General features: G+C 36.2%; 1 protein-coding gene across 8 annotated transcripts in view; it reads right to left on the bottom strand.

The window, feature by feature from the left end:
- Nucleotides 1-291: 291 nt before the first annotated feature.
- DGKH (diacylglycerol kinase eta) overlaps nt 292-21,431 on the bottom strand; it is a 204,330-nt gene continuing 183,190 nt past the window's right edge. For all 8 annotated transcript variants that reach the window (XM_055360050.2, XM_055360053.2, XM_055360051.2 and 5 more), the window contains one exon: nt 292-14,169. In XM_055360050.2, the coding sequence (XP_055216025.1) occupies nt 14,080-14,169 (90 nt within the window). In that variant the 3' untranslated portion in view covers nt 292-14,079. The remainder of the gene's footprint in view (nt 14,170-21,431) is intronic.

Raw genomic sequence — 21,431 nt, 5'->3', positions numbered from 1 at the left:
GGGCAAGAGGGAAGTAGGTGTGTCTATAAAAGGGAAACATGAGGGATCTGTATTACGGGTCCTTGTGGTGATAGAACTGCTCAGCATTGTGACCTTATGCATCTCAATGTCCTGGTTGTGATACTGTACTACAGCTTTGCAAGATGTTACCTTTGGCGGGGAAATGGGTAAAGGGTACACAAGCTCTCTCTATATTATTTTTTACAACTGCATGTGAATCTACAATTATCTCAAAATTAAAAGTTTAATTTTAAAAAAGATTTCCCACCAGAAACAACGTAGACTTCACACTTTCTTCAAATGCATTCTTTTTATTTGAGAAAGATGATCTCAAGGCAGTGCCCTTTGGGAAAGATGTCTTTCATCATCATGTACATCAGGATCAACCATCACTTTCGGCAAAGTACAAAAATACACACATCAGTGACTTCCGTACAATAAATACATAATCATGCATCCCACAATAAAAGGCACCGAAAACTGGTCACTTAGTAGTCATAAAAATTACTAGCTACATTAACAAAGCCACCAAAATTATCTGTACAAGGAAATGTAACAATATATTCCAAAGGTGAAAACACATAAAACATCTTTAAAATAGTAGGCAATAAATATCTCAATTGTATATATTTTAAAAATTATGCCATTGTAAACAGCATGTAAACAAACAAAACTCACGTTGTCTTACCATTACTAAAAGTAATTAGAGCCAAAGTTATAACCTCTGCTCTGTCAGGTATATTTCACTGGCAAGTGTGCTAAGCAGTTAAAAGGTTCACTCTTTTCTGCAGCAAACAGAGCCCACTGTGTAATAGATAGATATTATCTGCATCTTTCAGACACAAGTGCTTAGTTTCAAAACAGACTACCAAAACGTAGTAAATTCCTAACTATAAATAATACGGCAAGGCTAAATTTAAAATACCTTTTCCAATGTAAGGGACAAAAGGAACTATACTGTTGTGTTTTCAACATGATGATAAACAAGAGGCAAATGATTTCTCGTTATCTTTATCGAAAGATAAAATGAATGTGCTGAATGTCAGGGTAAAGTGTCCAATCTTTTGAGCCTCCTCCTTTTGTGGACCTTGTACAAAGTCAAACGAAGAGTAAAGCTGTATCACACTAAGAATTTTCTTTTGCTAGAGAACATAGAAATGGATGATACTTAATATTGATGGAAAACAATGACTTCAAAATATGCCTATCAAACTGTGAATACACATACAAGTCGGGTTTTTTCCATACTTACTGACAATAAAGATACAGTTTTTTCCTTCTCATGAAGGAACCCTATTGCCTAACCATCCATAAATATCTAGAGAATTTTTTAGAACTAAAAATATTTTTGTTTCACCTATGTATTAGTGCCTCATGGCACACAAGTACTAGTAATATTTACTATATGCTTAGATACGTATGCTACCTGTTAAATATTATTACCGCCTACTCCTCATTCAAAATAATCAAGGAAACATCAACGCACATCTTCAAATGGAGCCTCTGAAGTATACCAGAAAGCATTACTTTTTCCCTTCTACTGTGGGTTTACCACGCACAGCTCTTATATATTTTGGTGTGTGTGTCATCAAAAGGCATATATGCCTTCCTAAAATAAACTTTAAATTTGAGTTCACATTCTACAGATCTATCAGTCACTGGGATCACATGCATGGCTGTGGAAATACGATTGATGAAATATGTACTTGACAAAACAGTCCAAATTATTGGTGGCTGACACAAAAATGTAAAAATTGTGGACATAAAAATGGGATTACCTCTTTATGATAAAATAATTTGGTTAGTTTTTTTGGGTGGAAGGAGACTCCTCTCTGAAGTAACCTGAAAAACACTCGGTTTATAAAAGTCCTCCTAATACCTTAAACAGACTGTGGAAAAATAACTGTGAAAACAAACTTAGACTCTACCAGACGGGAGCTTTGTCTTATTTGATCTGTATCCCCAGAATCTAACTGAGTGCCAAGTATAGAGCAGGTAGAAAAGTCCATCAAGTGAATGAAGGAACAGGGCATTTCAGTTAATTACAATTATTTTGATTTTTTTTCTTTTTTTTGAGACAGAGTCTCACTCTGTCACCCAGGCTGGAGTGCAGTGGTGCAATCTCGGCTCACTGCAACCTCCGCCTCCTGGGTTCAAGCAATTCTCCTGCCTCAGCCTCCCGAGTAGCTGGGATTACAGGTGTGCATCACCATGCCTGGCTAGTTTTTGTATTTTTAGCAGAGACGAGGTTTCACCATGTTGACTTGTCTCGCACTCCTGACCTCAGGTAATCCACCCACTTCAGCCTCCCAAAGTGCTGGGATTACAGGTGTCAGCCACCACGCCTGGCCCTGATATTTAATTTTAGAAATTATTAACTTGGAAAAGCTTTCTGTGTTAGCCTTTATGAGTATTTGGTGATATGGTAGAAAGGCTTTATCTAATCCCAAAGAAAAACAGGCCCATAGGTAATAGTTTTTATTTTTAGTCTTTATATTCTATAGAGGGTGATAATAGTCACAAGCCTTCTTACGTTTACATTAATAACTCTAAATAACCTGAAATCACACAAACTCAGTCTATTTACCCCCAGCTGAATATTATTTAAAAATTCCACCATCACTATTGCTTTTGATTCTTTCTGAAGTCTCATTATTGTCTGTAGGTAATCAGTATATGTATTTATGTGGACTGTATACACTAAATGTCTATAAAAGAGAAAGATGATCTTTAGGGCATATTTAAGAATTACAAATAAGAGTTTGGCAGTTATGTGAAAATTTTAGAAGCCTCATTTTAGAAACAAGAATTCTGATTTGGCCAATATTTCTGATTTACAGCTAACAGATGATTATTTTTTACAAAACAACTGCTCTTGCTTGCTGTTTATCTTCTGTTGGTTTGCCCAGAGTGCACACATGCTCATGAATGCACACTTACCTCATGTGGACTTTCATGTGGAATTCTAAGCCTTTGTTTGTGAAAGTACACAAATATAGAGAAGTTTGAGTTTTATATTACCTTCATTCAAAAATATTTATCAAAGTCCTATTATGTGTAGCTAGACACTGAGAATACAAAGGGGGAGAGAGAAATTCAGTGGAAGAGACAGGTTGTGTGTGTGTAATTGAAATGTTATGTTATTTTAACAGAAAAAGTTTCAATATACTATAGGCATGGAGGAAATACCTGCCTAGGGAAGTCAGGTAGGGCTTCACAGAAAGTTAAATTTGAACTGAGTCTTGAACATGTTCATCTATGGCATGTGATTATGCCAAGGCACTAAGTCATAAGTAGCTCCAAATTCTTGGATTACAAAAGTCAACAGAGGGAAGGTTGGTGAGGATACTAAAAAGGAAGAAAGAGGCGAGGTCATAGACACTGACTCATCTTGCTTAGGAGTTAGTTTGCTATTCTGTAATTTAGAGAAAAAAGAGCCTACTTAAGAACTTTAGCAAATTTGTTTTAGAGAGACCACTCTGGTGGGAAAGAGTGAAAGTAGAAAAACTAGTTGCTGGAAACAAACAAAAAACAAAAAAAAACCTATGGCAAAAGCACAGGAGTGAAAAATGGTGAGGGTTTGTATGATGAAGGCCTGAAAGGCAGCAATGAAATCAACACTTTACTGCAACTAATGAGAAACACAGCATAAAATGAGAATTCAACTTTTGACATAATCAAAAAATGAAATATGCAACTGCATACTGAAAAAAATTGATGCAGAAAATGCTTTTGCTTACAAAATCCAAAGCCAAGATTAAGATTAAGCATTTGTGTTATTCCATACTTTAGTTTATGAGTTTCTTGGCAGAAAAACCTAATTTGCATACTGTTGCTATGAAAACTGTGTCATCTTTCAAAAGCTTTCTGAAAGCTTTTCAAGTGAAAGGAGAGAAAACAAAAGAACTGTTCAAGTTTGCAATTCTCTCATCCTCATAATTATGTATATTTTTTTAAAATGCTGCACAATTATAATCTGTAAACAGCATGTTCTAATTAAAATTATAATTAATTTCAATTATACTAAGGTCACCTGTATATCAGGTCATTATGGGAAGCAAATTCCCAGAAAAACAATTTCTTCCAGTCACTGTACCAAATCATTCTGGATTAATCATTCAGAGATCTATCATCATGAAAATTAAGTTGTGTCATTAAGACAAATCAAAATTCCATGGTGATGAACTCCAATCTTTTCCCTGTATCATATGGCATTCCAACATTTTTGGGGCAGTGAGATGCAACAGGAGCTCCAAATTATCATATTATACTATAATAAATATCAGATTTAGCAAAGAAACCTTTAGGTCAAGAATCAGATAGTGACAGAATTCAAACGTCATGTAAAAATCAAGTCATCGTTCACTGACTCTCATGTATAACTAATATAATGATTTTAACTAGGTTATTCTACTTTCCAATTTAATTCCCTTAATCATACCCAGAGTTCCATTAATTAATAAATACAATCTCTAGTTTAGTTTCTTTATGGGAAGTTTTGAAAGTACTTTGCATGAAAGAATACCATTCCACAGTCAGAGAACGCAGTCAGTGATCCATGCTGGATTAAACATTCAGAACTCAGTACAGAGAAAGGAACATCACATACTCCATCTTTTTAACTACTGGTTTAAAGAGACATTTTCCTCTTTCGGGAGTTAAACTAAGAAAAGATATGAAGGACTTAACTTTAAAAAATATATATTCACATCTATAAAATTGTCGTTTGGCTTAAGTATTGAAAAAACGAAACTATTCAAAATTTTTGAAGATTTTAGAAGTGAGTTTTGGCCTATCCTAAAATGAATAATATGAACATGTAATATAACAGATGAAAATACCTATAATCTACTCTGGTACAAATGCTACTAATTTTAACTTTACTTTCATTTTTAAATTGAACATCAGGGATATCAATTTGAACTTCTAATTTCTAACCTCACTGCCTGGGAAGTCTATCTTTATATCTAAAATGACCGTGGGAAAGAAATTGTAAAATTAGGTATGATTCATACTTATATAATTCCTTTAGTAAAAGAAACGTTACCAAGTACTAACAACTGATAATATTGTGTGCCATTTCTAACTGGGGACACCAAGTCACCAAAACATAACTTGTAGAAAGGAAACAATGAGCCAATGCCAAAGTCAGTTACAGAACTTGATAAACCTAAACCATGTTCCCATCTCTAGGTATTGTGAATTTCAATAATTGTTTTGTTGTTTCAGTGAAAGGAAAAAATCCATTTAGCAATTATCATTGCTAATACTTGGCAAATTTAAGAAAGGCTTAGCAAGTTTAAGAAAATCTCCTTGGTCTGCAGGGTATGGTCTGATCCACATCTACTGGTGTTTTTCTATAGGAACCAGCTAACTGTGTCTGACTAGTTCTCCAGACATCAATCACTGAGATGAGAAAGCACAGATATTTGCCCCACATCATAAACCCTTGTGTGGACTCCATCAAATGTCTTGAATGATTAGGTCATCTGAACTACCTTCTTACTGACTTCTCAATTTCAACAGCAGGATGTGCTCCCTGAATTCACTAGTTATGCTAAGATCTAGATACAGTCTCGGACTTCATCAATGTGATATTTTTTGTTTTGTGGGGGTGTGCTCAGCACACTATACAGCTCACGTGTGCTTTGTGTTTCTATCATATAAGGTGAAAGAAATCTATGTTCAAACTATTTGTTCCCAAATCTTTGCCAAATTACCAATTCAAGTTCATTTTTCCTATAATTTCCATGTAATTTCTCTCACCGGTTTTCTTTTTTTTCCCCCACCTCCAATAACTGCTTGTGCAACAGTAAAATTAATATAAAACTCTTTGCCTTTAAAATTATAGTAAATTAATTATTAGTCTCTTATGAGTTCTTAAACAGTACACAATACATCAACCGCTAACACTGTAACATAGAAGAAAACAGTTAAAGTTAGGGCTTATTAAAGCAATTTTCTTTGGTAAACCCCTGCTTCACATTAAGTCAAAACAGTTTTTTCTTCTTCCTTGAAAACATGTGTTTTATTCTGTGTCGTATGTTGTGCCATTATGTTTTAGATTTTTAGGTTTTTAAACAGTTAAATTGGGAGTAATTTTAAATAGAAATAATTCAAACAATTAAAATCTCACTGACTTGACAGAAACAAACAATTATCCATAACGGTTACTATCCCAGAACCAAATGCAAACATATGTTAAAAATATCCACCCTGGAACCAAGAACTGCTAGATATGTGATATTTTGGGGGGTTCAAAATTCTTTTTTTTCCCCCTGAGACAGAGTCTCACTCTGTCGCCCAGGCTGGAGTGCAGTGGTGAGATCTTGGCTCACTGCAACTCTACCTCCTGGGTTCAAGCAATTCTCCTGCCTCAGCCTCCTGAGTAGCTGGGATTACAGGCACCCACCACCATGCCTGGCTAATTTTTGTATTATGTTGGCCAGGCTGGTGTCAAACTCCTGACCTCAGGTGATCTACCTCCCTCGGCTTTCCAAAGTGCTGGGATTACAGGCCTGAGCCACGGCGCTCAGCCATGGTTCAAGATTCCTAACGTTCATTTGAATGTCATATTGGCAGTACAATCACTGAGATCTCTCTTCAACTAAAACTGAGAATGCTACAGAAAATAAGTTGTGACATGAAGATAAAATACATATTGGCAAAATATAACACACTGAATCCCTTGGCTACATTAAATCCTTAATATTGGTGATTTCATTTTGGCTTTATATTTTAAAAAAATATTTATTTTAAACATGAAACTTATTTTTTTAACAAAGTGTCTATTACTATTCCACTATCTATTACAGTAAAGAATACAGTTTTTTAAAAGGAAAATAGTTGGGCATCTGTTTGACAGAAATGAGTACTTCAAGTACATAAGTAAATCATCAACAGAACTATACACTCTAAGCAACAGCAGTAAAAAGGAAAAGAGCTAGAATATGTATTTCATATAAAGCTTAAGTTTCACAACATAATAAATAAATGCACTGATTTATACAACTTGTGGAAACCTTCTTTTGATGATTACAAGTAATACTGTCTGTTACTGACTTTGCTGATACCAGCACTGCCTCACATAGAGAAATCCAAAGGTAAAATTCTTGCCCCTAATGCCACAAAATATACAAAGCTTTTATATTTGTTATTAAATATTTTGTCTGCCAAAAATCCTGCAAACTAAAATACATCTTGGCAGTTTGAATAGCCAGCATAATTATTTTGATATAAAAAGATAAGAAAAATTTTAATATGAAAATTAATAACAGCAAAAGGAGAAACCTGTTGTATAAATAGACATTTTAACATAAAAGTGAGATTTATCTCAAGAGGAAGAAAAACATTCGATACAACTTACTTGAAGATTTGAAAATAATTGTATTTTCCCAGCTGTAGATAAATATATTACTTGAATTTACTAGTCATCTTCAATATACAATATATAACTCACAAAACTGGGGATGTTACAATACCAAAACCTTTCACAGCACTAGTTACCAGTTACCAGAACTGTAAGAAATATTTAGCTACATATCAGCTTAATACTTGGTATACAGAAATAGATATGGCTAAGCTGTGGGAAACAATAGTGCAATCAAACATTAAGGACCACAAAATATATTCTTTTTCCTTTTTTAGTTTGTATATATAACTGCATTATCCTACCTTAATGGCCTTATCAACTGAGTATGAAACTTCTTTATTTTAATGCATTTTAAAAGTAACCCTTTTTTTAGTTTTGGTTAATTCACTTTTGAAATGCAGTTCCTATGAAATACCCAGACTATTTATAAAATCCTATGCAATGAATAACTTGTAGCTAAAATGAAATATTTTATGTGAAGTTTTTAATAACTTTTAAGTAGTAGCTTGGTTTTCATTTTTCCAACTAAAACTTGGAAGTGCATAAAAAACTAAGAGAGTATATAAATAATGTAAATAGAATATCTTAGTTACATGGAGGGAATTAATCTGTTCACCTATATTATGTAATATGGAGTTTATCATGAACAGAGTTTAACAGTCTCAGTCTGAGTTACTCTGTTAAACTTCTTTTCCTAAAAATATCAGAAATAATTACACAAACAGGTACAGTCCAGCTGTCTTTGATCTCTCTGTTCTCTACAATGATAAAACTTTATAGTTTTTCTTCTAACATAAATGTCTCCAAACAAAACTTGGAAAGAAATAATAAAGAGAAAGTAAGATAAGAAAAAATTAACGCTTTGTGTATTATAAAAACCAATAATCATCACGTTTTAAAAGTTGCAGTTACTTCTTTAGGAAGGCCTCCTATTACAATGGCATCATATTACTGACTTGACACAGAGGTTGCTATACAGAAGTCAATCAGGGGATGCCACAGAAGAGACAAGCCCCAGACATCATGGCACTGGGGCAGGCAGTGAGAGGAGAGAAACCCATGGCAACCAAGTGCTGTGGGGACTGCTCTGGGAGGCTATTCTATTGGCTAACAATTACTAGTGGAGGAATTTTCAATTCTCACTCTTCTTTTCGGCTGATCTAAAGAATTTGGTGTTTTAAAACTGCCACTTGTATTACCAAACTTCAAACCCACTCTTATCCAACTTACATCTGAGAGACGTAGGATGAGTTAATTGGAGTGGGGCGCAGAGGGGGCAGACAGGAGAGATCCTAAATGTCAAGGTTGAGAGATGCCTCGTTTTTACAGCTTAATTAAGGGTTATATCCTTAAAGAATTCATATCCATAGAGCATGAAAGTCCACTATGTTGACAGCCCAGTTGGAGATAGAAGATGTTTTACTTTAGAAGTGCTCTATAGTGGCAGCCCCTATAACTTTCTAAGTCACAGCTCTGCACGAATATTTTCTTCCTTGATTCCTGTTAAAAATAAGTTCCATGAAGACAAAAATATTGTCCTCTTTATTAATAAAAATTAGCTAAAGCATCTCTAGGCAATTGTGTTTTGATACATTATATTAATATGTAAAAGCTATTAAGAGAAGGATTCCTGACAATAAGTCTCATTGGGAAAAATCTTATTATAGAATTAAGTAAACTGTTATTTGGGGGTGAAGAATATGAAATATTATTCTTCAGGCACTATTTTAAGGAATTATTAACCATGTGAACATCAAGATAAGTGAGTGTAAGGAAAACAGATCTAAATCTAGCAAAGCATGCCTTTTTAGAGGGCTTAAATGAGATTAACTTGCAATCATCTTGGTTCATTCCTTTTCTTTTTTTGCATGACTAACAATTCACTCAATGTGTGTGTACTGCTATGTGTCCTCATGCATGAGCTATGTCAACAAGGACAATCTACTGATAAGAGAAAATGAAAATGTACAAGTTGTAGGAGACTAAACATGGTTTTAACTTATCTCAGTACACATTTTTCTGAAATGTTCCCCGTGATTAAGTTGTGAACAAATGAACATGCCACATGTCAACAAACTGAACAAACGTGGATTGTTAGTGACTTAGAGGTGGAGGGAGGGCTAGAGAGAGGCCAGCTGTGTTGGTCTGCCAATCTTCTATGTCCCACATTGGCTACCAAAATACAACCACTGGGTAGGTAGGGCTCATCTAGAACCAGAATTAGGAATAAGGATTGAGAAGAAAACTCAGCAAGGGTGATGAATGAGTTTCAGCTCATTGCTGGAATTAGCTGAAGAATGAATAGGACACAGTGGATGAAGGAACAAGCTATTCTGGGGACCTTTTGAAGCCCTCGGACCTCACATCCCTAATAGCTAAGGAAGGATAAAATGGATGTAGGCCAGTGCTAATCGTTTGAGAAATTTTGCTAAAGGAAGATTTTGATTCAGTAGATCTGAAGTGGGCCTGAAATTCTGCATTTCTGTAAGCTCCCAGGTAATATTGATGCTGCTGGCCCATGGATCACATTTTGAGTAGCAATGATCTGCACCAGTGCTGTCCAATAGAATTTTTGCAGTGACGGAAATTTTCTACAACTGCACTGTCCACTATGGTTACTGAACACTTGAAATGTAGTTAGTGCAACTGAGAAATGGAATTTCTAATTAAATTAATTTTTTTAAAGAGTAGGGGTCTTGCTCTGCTGCCCAGGCTGGAGGGCAGTAGCATGATCATGGCTCACTGCAGCCTTGAACTCCTGGTCTCAAGCAATCCTCCCACCTCAGCCTTCAGAGTAGCTGGGACTACAGGCGCATGCCACCATGCCTAGCTAGTTAAAAAAAATTTTTTTTCAGAGACAGGGTCTCACTATGTTGCCGAGGCTGGTCTCAAACTCCTGGCCTGAAGCCATCTTCCCTCCTAAGCCTCCTGAGTCACCGGAATTACAGGCTTGTGCCATTATGCCTGGCTTAATTAAATTACATTTAAATTTAGATAGCCACATGTAGCTACAATATCGGACAGGATAGATCTAGACATTCATGGGTCATTTCTTGTCAGCAAGAACAATATATATCACTATCCCAAATGACCTAATCCATCAATTCATTTAGATTATCTAGCAAGTATCCTTTTACAGAACGCAAACTGTAAAATTAGTGTCTTTAAATTGTTTTCTTCCCAACACTTAGTTAAATGACCCACCATGTATGCTTAAGCGAGAAATGAAAGGGGTCATTTTGTAGTGGGTTAATTGATGGGGAAAGGAAAGTAGAAGGCAGTGAGAATGTCAGCAACCATGATTATATTGGGCATTGGGAAAATGAAGAGCCAGAATGTAGGAAAGAAACTCAGAAAGGGAGGTGAAGAGACACTAAAGAGAAATATTGCATACTCAGGAATTTTATTTAGGTCTGATTCTGTCCCTTTCCTCCTTTAAAAGCAAGTTCTTCCTCAGGAAATGGAACTGAAAGAAAATACATTATGGCTGATGGCCTCCCCTTCCCTGCCCTCCCACCAGCCCCGATCCTCCAGGTGAGGAAGAGCCTATCAGGGAGAAGAGCTGACAATTCCAGCCATTACAGTCATTGCAGTCAGGTGCAGGTGGGAACTTCTCACCCCAGCTCATGCATACATCAAAGCATAGAGGCCCCATCCCACTCCCCAAAGCTGTGATCCGATCCCATGGAGAAGCTCTTCCCTACTTTTTATTTTTTTTGGTAACCCCATCTGCTATAAGAAGAGGAATTATTTATGATACTGACAAGAGCCTAAGGAGGCTCTGAAGACCCCCTCCTGGAAACAGGTGTCAGTGAAGTCATTTGGGCCCTGCACAGCCATGCATAGACAAAGCACACAGAGAAAATTGCTCTCATTTAACAAAAAGTATATCCAAATTGTCATTTTATAGAATTTCCCTCATCCAAAGCCATTTGCAGGAAAATTCTAGCTAATTAAGGATTCCATTAAGAGACTCACGCTCTACCAACCGAGCTAGCCAGAAATGCACTGTAGGATTCCATTAACTGAGACTTTACAGCATATACAAAAGATGTCACCTACGAGTGAAAAGCTCACCAAACAAACAAACAAAAATTCAGTCCTTCATATCACACTCTTAAATTTGGGACACGTCATAGCTAGACTCTTTTCTATTAGCAAAGGGGAATGGGGGGTGAAAATCAATATAGATATTTATATTAATACATTATTTATGCTAGTTCTTCCCCTTCTTTCCCTCACATTTCCTTTTTTTAGTAGAGATGGACAGAGATGTGTAATGTTAGAGAGTTCTGGGAACCTGGCACCTCCTGTTTGGTTGCACAGGAAAGTGTTCACAGGAGCAGGACAGCACTTAGGTGGGACTATCAGAGGGACTGAAAAAGGAGACCTCTGACTTCATAAGTGCAGATACAATTAGAATAATTGCATAATTCATGACTATTTTTTTTTTGAGATGGGAGTCTTGCTCTGTCACCCAGGCTAGAGTGCAGTGGTGTGATCTCAGCTCACTGCAACCTCCATCTCCTGGGTTCAAGCAATTCTCCTGCCTCAGCCTCCCGAGTAGCTGGGATTACAGGTGCCCACCACCACACCCGGCTAATTTTTGTATTTTTAGTAGAGATGGGGTTTCATACACTGGTCAGGCTGGTCTCGAACTCCTGACCTCACGTGATCTACCCACCTCAACCTCCCAAAGTGCTGGGATTACAGGCGTGAGCCACAGCACCCTGCCTCATGACTTTTTAAACTACTTGATATAACTGTCTTTGGAAAATTTCCATTTATTTACAACTTAGGTAAAATATATAGTCAGACATAGTTGGTCAGGAATCCCTCAGGGTCATTTATTTTAGAGACATTAAAATTTTGTGATTTTTTACTAGTAGTTAAATACCCAAGTTATAAACAAGAGTAAAGTGTCAAACAGTTAAACTCCTTTGATATAATTAAATAATATGCCTGACAATAAGTAGTTAAATACCCAAGTTATAAGCAAGAGTAAAGTGTCAAACAGTTAAACTCCTTTGATATAATTAAATAATATGCCTGACAATAGTTCATTTTAAATGCTCGCCTAATAGTATTCCTCTTTAAACACTGGGGAAATAATTGTCTAGAAAATATCAATGATGCCATATCACAAGATTATATGTATGTAGGTATATATATACACATATAAATGTATATGTGTATGTATGTATATATACACATATATGTGTATATGTATATATCTGTGTGTATATATATCTATTAAGCACCTAGCAGGCTACTTCATAAAAATTGTCACCACTGAGTCAGTACCCTGTTTATTTCTCTTATATACAAATTTTAAAATATTATAATTAATGTTTTGGTATATAATGGCTAAAGAAAGCTTATTTAAGGATATTTTTGTGACTTTTTGATACGTATGCCTTTGGCTTTCAAAGATTTGATCATTGTAATGTTGACTTCTAATAATAAGCTACACTGAAGTACAGTGGTTTAGAAAAAGGAAAATAATATCCACCTGATAAGAATTAAGAATTAAGTGAGATAATAATAATAACAACATAAAGCCCTTAAGAAAAAATTTAAATCTCTTCTGTTCGGAAGATCGTGTCAGAAGTCACTGTAGAGAGCGGGTGAGTCTGGGTTATCTGTCAGTATATAAATCTCAGTTGGGACCTCGGGGAATTCCTGGATATCAACACTTTACTATATTATAAATTCAAATAGAATATTAATTATTAAACTGAAATTAAAAATTAGAAACAAAATGTGGAAATTTTGGTTTGGAAAGCTGTAACAAGTTTTGTCAGGTAAGGGAGCATGTAATTTTATGAAAATATCCAGAGAATTTTCTTAACATGCACGCCTACTGCTTATGATAGATTGAAATAAAATTGACTTACATGTGATGTATATCATTTGTTGACTATGGCATAGACACACTTTCGCAAAGTCTTAGGTACAGAATATTTACGCAAAATCCCACATTAAAAAACAGAAAAGTGCAGTGCCCTTAGCCAACAAAAATGTACTTTAGTAATAAATTAAATCCCATTAACATTAAAACTGACATGAAAGCTATTTAAAGTGTTACAGTATTAGATGTGACATGCAAGAAAAAGAAAGACATTTCAGGCAGGAACATCGTGCATTAAGATTTGCATTCATTCATAGTATTGGAAAGGTTTTCAACATATTCTTTGACCACTAAGCACTAGGAGTTGGAGGTGATACCAATCTACATTCAAATCACAACTTAATTTATATTTTAGTCTCCTAACCTATGATTTTAAGAAAATGGCCAACGCCCCCCCAGTAATGAAACCCAGGAAGTTTTAACCACATCTTGTTATGCAGTTGCACAGTAGGAACATTCCATCAGACCAGATCTATGGAAAGTAAACATTTTGCAATTCCACCGTTTAGACAATGCAATCGTCTCAGATTCCTCCTACCTTATTACTATTGTGAATATATTTGAACATGTCAGGTTTGCACAAAAAGAAAATGGCTTTGTGGAATGTATTGTTTGGCACAAAAATATTTTCTAATACCTCAAATCAAAATTTCACCCACAGCAAAATATCAAGCCACAGAGGTGCTTCAGTGGTGCTTACTTATCTATGCAGAAAACTACAAGAACAGCCACTTGCTTCCAAGGACTTTGTATTAAGTGGCAATAACTTCTCTTCCAAGGAATAGCACCAATATGATTACACCTCCGACTGTGGAGTGCTCCTTCCAAGCTCTTTAATTCCCTGGAGAATTCGCTTCACATGGCCCACTTTCGGTATCCCCAGATCCTAAAATAAAAGAACAGAAAAAGGTAGAACGAATTAAAAATGAAAGAAAAAACACAGAAAGAAAATTTTAAAAATGAAAGAAAAGGAAAAAAGTTTATTGAAAATAGAAAATTGGGGATTAAATATTTAACCAGCAAGAAACATAATTAGCATTCAGTTCATTCATTTTAGTTTATATTCAGTGATTCAGGAAGTGAAAGCTAGAAAAATAAGTTCATAAAACAAAAATAACCTGACACCAAAGAATTCCCAACTGGTACAAAAAAAAAAATCACGTTCTACATAAACTCTTAACTGTGACATTCTCATAATTATACACAGTGGCTTTTGACTTCAAAAGTCAAAACCAATTTAGTTTCTTTCTTTCTCTTTCTTTTCTTTCTTTCTTTCTTCCTTCCTTTCTTTCCTTTCTTTCTTTCATCTCTCTCTCTTTTCTCTTTCTTTCTCTCCCTTTCTTCTTTCTTTCTTTTCTTTCTTTCTCTTCTCTCTCTCCCTCCCTCTCTCTCTCAAAGGCTCTTTTGGGATCTCTGAGAAAAAAATGATGCGGGACAGCAGGGCACCCACAATTAGTCCTAAGGCAACATTTCTTGTGCTAAAATATTAAATTTAAAAGTGAGACCTAATTTCTAGAGAAAGATACCAGTACCTGCTACATAAATTTGGACTGTAAATACATTTGCAGTTGCATTACAAGGCTTCAATTTGAGAGGAATATTTAATTTAATTAGTCTTTATACTTTGTAATGTATGTGTGTAAAAAATTACTTAAACACAATTATCTGTTGGTTGATGCTTTCCCTCAAAACACTATTGGCTCTTTTCTCTCAAAATTATTATTCTTGCTTCTTAAAGAAACTTCTTATAAGTGCCAAGAATTCAATATTTAACTTTCAGAAATAGATGATGACTGCAGAGTGCACACAGCAAGTACTTTGCAAATATTTGTTGCAGGAATAAATTAAACCTATCCGAGGGTGAATAACTGCTAGTTATTCACTCTCTGAAAAAAAGAAACAGTTAAGGCCTCCAAATCCTAGTTTCTTTAAGTAAAAGGCATAGTCAGTTTGCTAATATGTGAAGTCAAACAACTTCTTCAAAAAAAATTGAAATATTTGAAAATTATTAAAAAGATGACTTCCAAAATGGCCTAAAAAACAGGGTTATAAAATAACTTGTCTGAGAAGTTAAAGATTCCAAATATCCACCCTGTTTTGTAATTTATTTATTTTTCAACTTTTGAATGAAATAGATCAAACTGGTTTAAGTCTTCAGTCATTGTCTCTCTCTTTCTCCCGTTTACCCTTTAAGAGCTCTTGGAGTTCTTTAGCAGTAATGAATCCTTCTGGAAAATACTCTTTCCATAGCCAATGCTATTGTCAAACTTGAGATAATTTCAAGATATTTCATAAATATTTAACTGACTCAGAAAAATATTTTCTCCTATGACACAGGGCATCCAAAATTAGTCCTAAGGCAACTATACATTTCCTGAATACGTGCTAAAGTATCAAGCTTAAAAGCAAGGCCAAATCCTAGAGGAATATACCGATGCTTGCTACCTAAATTCGAAATGTACATGCGTTTACAGTCACATTTAGATTTTTTGAGTGGAATATTTAAATATCTTTACACTTTGTGAAAACATAGGTATGCAACTACAAAATATATTTAAATAATAAATATTTTATTTTAGGCCATAAATACATTGTATTCTCAAGACTAAATCTTCTTTGGGGGAGGTAGAATCTGTTTAGAATTACTATTTTGGTATAAAATGAGAAGAATGTTTTCCATAGAATTACATTAACTTCTTAGCTATACTTTTTTTAAAAATTAATTTAATTTTAAGTTCCAGGATACATGTGCAGGATGTGCAGGTTTGTTACATAGGTAAAAGTGTGCCATGGTAGTTTGCTGCACCTATCAACTCATCACCTAGGTAGTAAGCCCCACAGGCATTAGCTATTTATCCTGATATTCTCCCCTCCTTCTGCCCCCACAACAGGACCCAGTGTATGTTGTTCCCCTCCCTGTATCTATGTGTTCTCATTGTTTAGCTCCCACTTATAAGAACGTGTGGTGTTTGGTTTTCTGTTCCTGTGTTAGTTTACTGAGGACAATGACTTCCAGCTCCATCCATGTCCCTGCAAAGGACATGATCCAGTTCCTTTTTATGGCTGCATAGTATTCCATGGTGTATATATACACCACATTTTCTTTATCCAGTCTACTGTTTTTTTTTTTTTTTGAGACAGAGTCTCATACTGTCGCCTGGGCTGGAGTGCAATGGCGTGATCTCGGCTCACTGCAACCTCCACTTCCCAGGTTCAAACGATTCTCCTGCCTCAGCCTCCCAAGTAGCTGGGATTACAGGCACCTGCCACCATGCTCAGCTAATTTTTTTTCTATTTTTAGTAGAGACAGGGTTTCACTACGTTGCCCAGGCTGATCTCGAATGCCTGACCTCGTGATCCACCTGCCTCAGCCTCCCAAAGTGCTGGGATTACAGGCCTGAGCCACCACACCCGGCCTATCCAGTCTACAATTGATGGGCAGTTGGGTTGATTCCATGTCTTTGCTATTGTTAACAGTGCTGCAATGAACATATGTGTGCATGTATCTTTATAATACAATGATTTATATTCCTGTGGGTATATACCCAGTAATGGGATTACTGGGTCAAATGATATTTCGGGTTCTAGGTCTCTGAGGGATTGCCACACTGTTTTCCACAATGATTGAACTACTTTATATTCCCACCAACAGTGTAAAAGCTTTCCTATTTCTCCACAGCCTCACCAGCACCTGTTGCTTCTTGACTTTTTAATAATTGCCATTCTGACTAGTGTGAGATAGTATCTCATTGAGGTTTTGATTTGCACTTCTCTAATGATCACTGATGTTGAACTTTTTTTTCATGTTTGTTGGCCACATGTCTTCTTTTGAGAAATGTCTGTTCATGTCCTTTGCTCACTTTTTAATGAGGTTTTTTTTTTCTTGTAAATTTGTTTAAGTTCCTTGTAGATTCTGGATATTAGACCTTTGTACAGATGGACAGATTGCAAAAATTTTCTCCCATTCTGTAGGTTGTCTGTTCGCTCTGACTATAGTTTCTTTTGCTGTGCAGAAGCTCTTTAGTTTAATTAGATCCCATTTGTTAATTTTGGCTTTTGTTGCAATTGCTTTTGATGTTTTAGTTTGAGTTCAATATTTTTATGCCTTTGAGGGTATAGGCTGTAATAAAGCTATGCTGTGACATTTGTTATATCTTTATTTTTATCACATATCATTATATATTAATTTTTATCATATTCTTTTTTTTTTTTTTTGAGACAGAGTCTCAATCTGTCACTCAGGCTGGAGTGCAGTGGCATGATCTCAGCTCACTGCAACCTCCACCTCCCGGGTTCAAGCGATCCTCCTGCCTCAGCCTCCCGAGTAGCTGGGACTACAGGCATGCACCACCATGCCCAGCTAATTTTTGTATTTTTAGTACAGATGTGGTTTCACCATGTTGGTCAGGCTGGTCTTGAACTCTTGACCTCATGATCCACCTGCCTTGGCCTCCCAAAGTGCTGGGATTACAGGGATAAGCCACCTCGCCTGGCCAATTTTTATCATATGAGTAGCTTTCTCTTTCCCTGGATAAACAATCCAAATTTTGACAAAGCATGCTTTGTAGATATTCAGTTATCCTTCCAGCCATACATACACAACTTTCCAAATAGAAAAAACAAAAAATAAACTAAACAAAAAACTCTCACCATGTTTACCATTTTCTTTGGTGTCTCTTTTTTCTCCTACTGTGTTCTAGCAAAGAAAATGATGCAATCAGTTTGTTTCCTTATCTGCTAAAGCACATTGGAAATACTTTCCTGGCTGGGCATGGTGGCTCACACCAGTAATCCCAGCATTGTAGGAGGCCAAGGCAGGTCGATCACTTGAGGCCAGGAGTTCAAGACCAGCCTGGACAACACAGCAAGACCCTGTCTCTACAAAAAATAAAAGATATTAGTTGGGTGTGACGGCATGCACATGTAGTCCTAGCTATTCAGGAGGCTGAGGCGGGAGGGTCACCTGAGCTCAGGAGGCTGAGGCTGCAGTGAGCCATGATTGCATTACTGCACTCCATCCTGGGTGACAGAATGAGAGTCTATCTCAAACAACAACAACAACAAATATATGTGTATATATATATATATATATATTTTCCTTTTCCCAACTTTAGACTGTCATGTTACTATGTCTAGTTGTTTTGGTGATATGGGAGTAACACTTGAGATAATCTCTGAGCAGGAGTTAACCAGGTGAAGGGTAGGGGAAGAAGCACAGCAAAAGAGAGTACATCCCTAAGGTGAGAAAAAGTATAGAATTTTTAAGCAACTGAAATAAGGCCAGGATGAATGGGGCATAGCCCAGGGAGGAGCCAGAGACTTCACAGGAGGTTGAATACATAGGCAGAACCTTGTAGGCCTGCATAAAGATGTGAATTTTTATTCCCTAGAAATGGGAAGCTACTAAAAAGTTTTAAGCAGAAAAGTGTACACCTGATTGATGATGCTAAAATAACACTCTGGTTGCAATGTGGATAATGGACTGCGAAGACAAAGAGTGGCAGCGGAAAGACCAGTTAGGAAGCTATTGATCTTACACAAGCAAAACTGGACAGTAGCATGGAGCAGGATTGTGGACAGGATATAAAGAGAAGTGAATGGAGATTAGAATCAATATGACTTGGTGATGGGCTTGATGGGTTAGGGGAAGATGGACAAAAAAGAGGAAGGTGCTAAGTATGAGCCTCATTTCTCTGCCTAGAGTGCCTGGAGGGCCAGAGATCTGATTTATAAAATGCAGAGCACTGGAGAAGGGGCAGAACAGGAGTGCAATAGGAGCTCAAGAGTTGCTTTTGGACATGTTAAGATTGAAATTCTCTAACCTAGGTTTCCATCAATGGATGACTGCATAAAGAAAATGTGGCACATATATACATTGGAATATTATTCAGCCATAGAAAATAAATTTTAAAAAAGAATGAAAACATGTCTTTTGCAGCAACTTGGATGGAACTTGAGGTCATTATCTTAAATGAAACAAGAAGACACGGGAAGACAAACACTGCATGTTCTCACTCATAAGTGGGTGTTAAATAAGGTATATACAAGGACCTAGTGGAATGATAGACAATGGAGACTTGGAGGGGTAAGGGAGTGGGAGGGAGTGGATAAGAAATTGCTTATTGGGTACAATATATGTTATTCAGGCAATGGATTCCGTAAAAGCCCTGACTTAACCACTATGAAGGTAATAAAATTGCACTTGTATCCATATATATATATATATTCATTTTTGGAGACAGAGTCTTGCTCTGTCGCCCAAGCTGGAGTGCAGTGGCGTGATCTCGGCTCACTGCAACCTCTGCCTTCTGGATTCAAGAAATTCGCCTGCCTCAGCCTCCTGAGTAGCTGAAACTATAGGAGCGTGCCACGACACCTGGCTAGTTTTTTTTGTAGTTTTAGTAGAGATGGGGTTTCATTGTGTTAGCCAGGATGGTCTCAATCTCCTGACCTCGTGATCCGCCCGCCTCGGACTCCCAAAGTGCTGGGATTATAGGAGTGAGCCACCATGCCCAGCTGTACCCATATATTTTTGTATAAATAAAAATAAATTAATTTTTAAAAAGCAAAAACAGAGATTGATATCCCTGTATAATACCTGAGTACCAAGTAGCCGGTTGGTGCTATAATCCAAAAGTTCACCAATCAGGTCAGGCAGGGCTGAGAGAGAACCTGTGTGCCACTGACATATTCACAAGTAGTACCGGAAGCAATGGAGTACCTAAGGAGTGAGTGATCCCTCACCAGCATTTAGAGGCATCGGTCTGAAGGACTTGCCGCTGCTGACAGCTACAACCGCAGAGAACGATGGGAGCTCTTCTCTAGCTTTATGATTTTGTGCTACAGAAGACTCTTTCTGTGAAATGTTCCTTTTCTCATCCACCCCCCACATCGTTTCAGACCCAACACAATTTTTAAAATCCATGTCAATACAAATGTCTACAAGTTTTAAGAGAATGTAATGTGCATTAAAAATAAAACAAAACAGAACAAAAAGTCCCATGAAAAGCAAAAAGAACATTTTCTAAGATAATTCTTAACCATCTCCTTTCTATTCTTTTCTAACTTTGCCTTAGTGTATGTTTTTCCATTCTACACATTCATTCTCCTACATTCATTGTGTGTGTACCTGTATATTTCTATGTTTGTATGTATATATATAACACGTATGCATATATGCATTTATGTATGTATATTTTTTATACATACACACACAGTCTTTTCCCTGAATGTATGCTTATTCACAGCAAATGCGATGCATGCTTCTAGAGGACAGGTATCATGCAGAGAAGCTAGCATAATATATTAATCAGTCATTAATAAATATTGGTATCTGCCAAGGATATCAGAAGTTACACAAACATGTTGGATATCATGATCCCCCCTACATTTACTTTTCTGTGGACTCATTTCAAGCTTGGAAGCCAACTTTTGCTTTATGAACTCTAATACTACATATTTTGCTATGTTCCAGATTTAGGACTCTCAACTAAGGTAATTAATTAATTATTTTATTTTATTATGGCTAAAGTTGTTTAGGTATAAGTGGTGCTCATCTTTTGATGTGCTAAAACTCTTTGTGAATCTGTTTAATAAAGATCTTTGTACTACCAATTATCTATTCAAAGATCTTTGCTAATGTATTTGTAGATAAAGGTGCAACAGTTCATTAATTTGTTAGGAATTCTCTGTATTATGATAAAATTTAATGCATTTTAGAACTTGGTCTACATGAAAGGGATCACTCCAACAAATGTTACTACTTATTGGAAATTTAAAATGGCAATATGTGGTAAGAAAATACAACGTGACAAAATCCTACTCCTAAACCTTGGCCAGAGAGCCTACTTCAGCTGTTTCTACTACTACTGAGACTTCACCCACAGAATAAAAGGGAAATGCCTCAGGTGATGAAGGAATGGTTTTCTCTATCGTCAATTCACAAATGGGTTCTGAGCTGTTTTCTAGCAAAAGCTAGGCAAAATTTTTACCTCGTTTACTAAAGAAAAAATTTCTTTTTGAGAATAATAGAATTTTAATAATATGTCATAGAAAGGAAATTTGAATTTCTCAGTCTATTCATGTGACCTAAAAAAGGCTGACTTGGAAACACAACAAATTGTAAGACTCTAAGTAGCCATTGCTGTA

The sequence above is a fragment of the Gorilla gorilla genome, chromosome 14 (assembly GCF_029281585.2).
Source record: "Gorilla gorilla gorilla isolate KB3781 chromosome 14, NHGRI_mGorGor1-v2.1_pri, whole genome shotgun sequence".
In the NCBI taxonomy this organism is placed as follows: Eukaryota; Metazoa; Chordata; class Mammalia; order Primates; family Hominidae; genus Gorilla; species Gorilla gorilla.
Note: the sequence above shows the minus strand (reverse complement) of the source record. Positions and strands in the feature narration are given on the sequence as shown.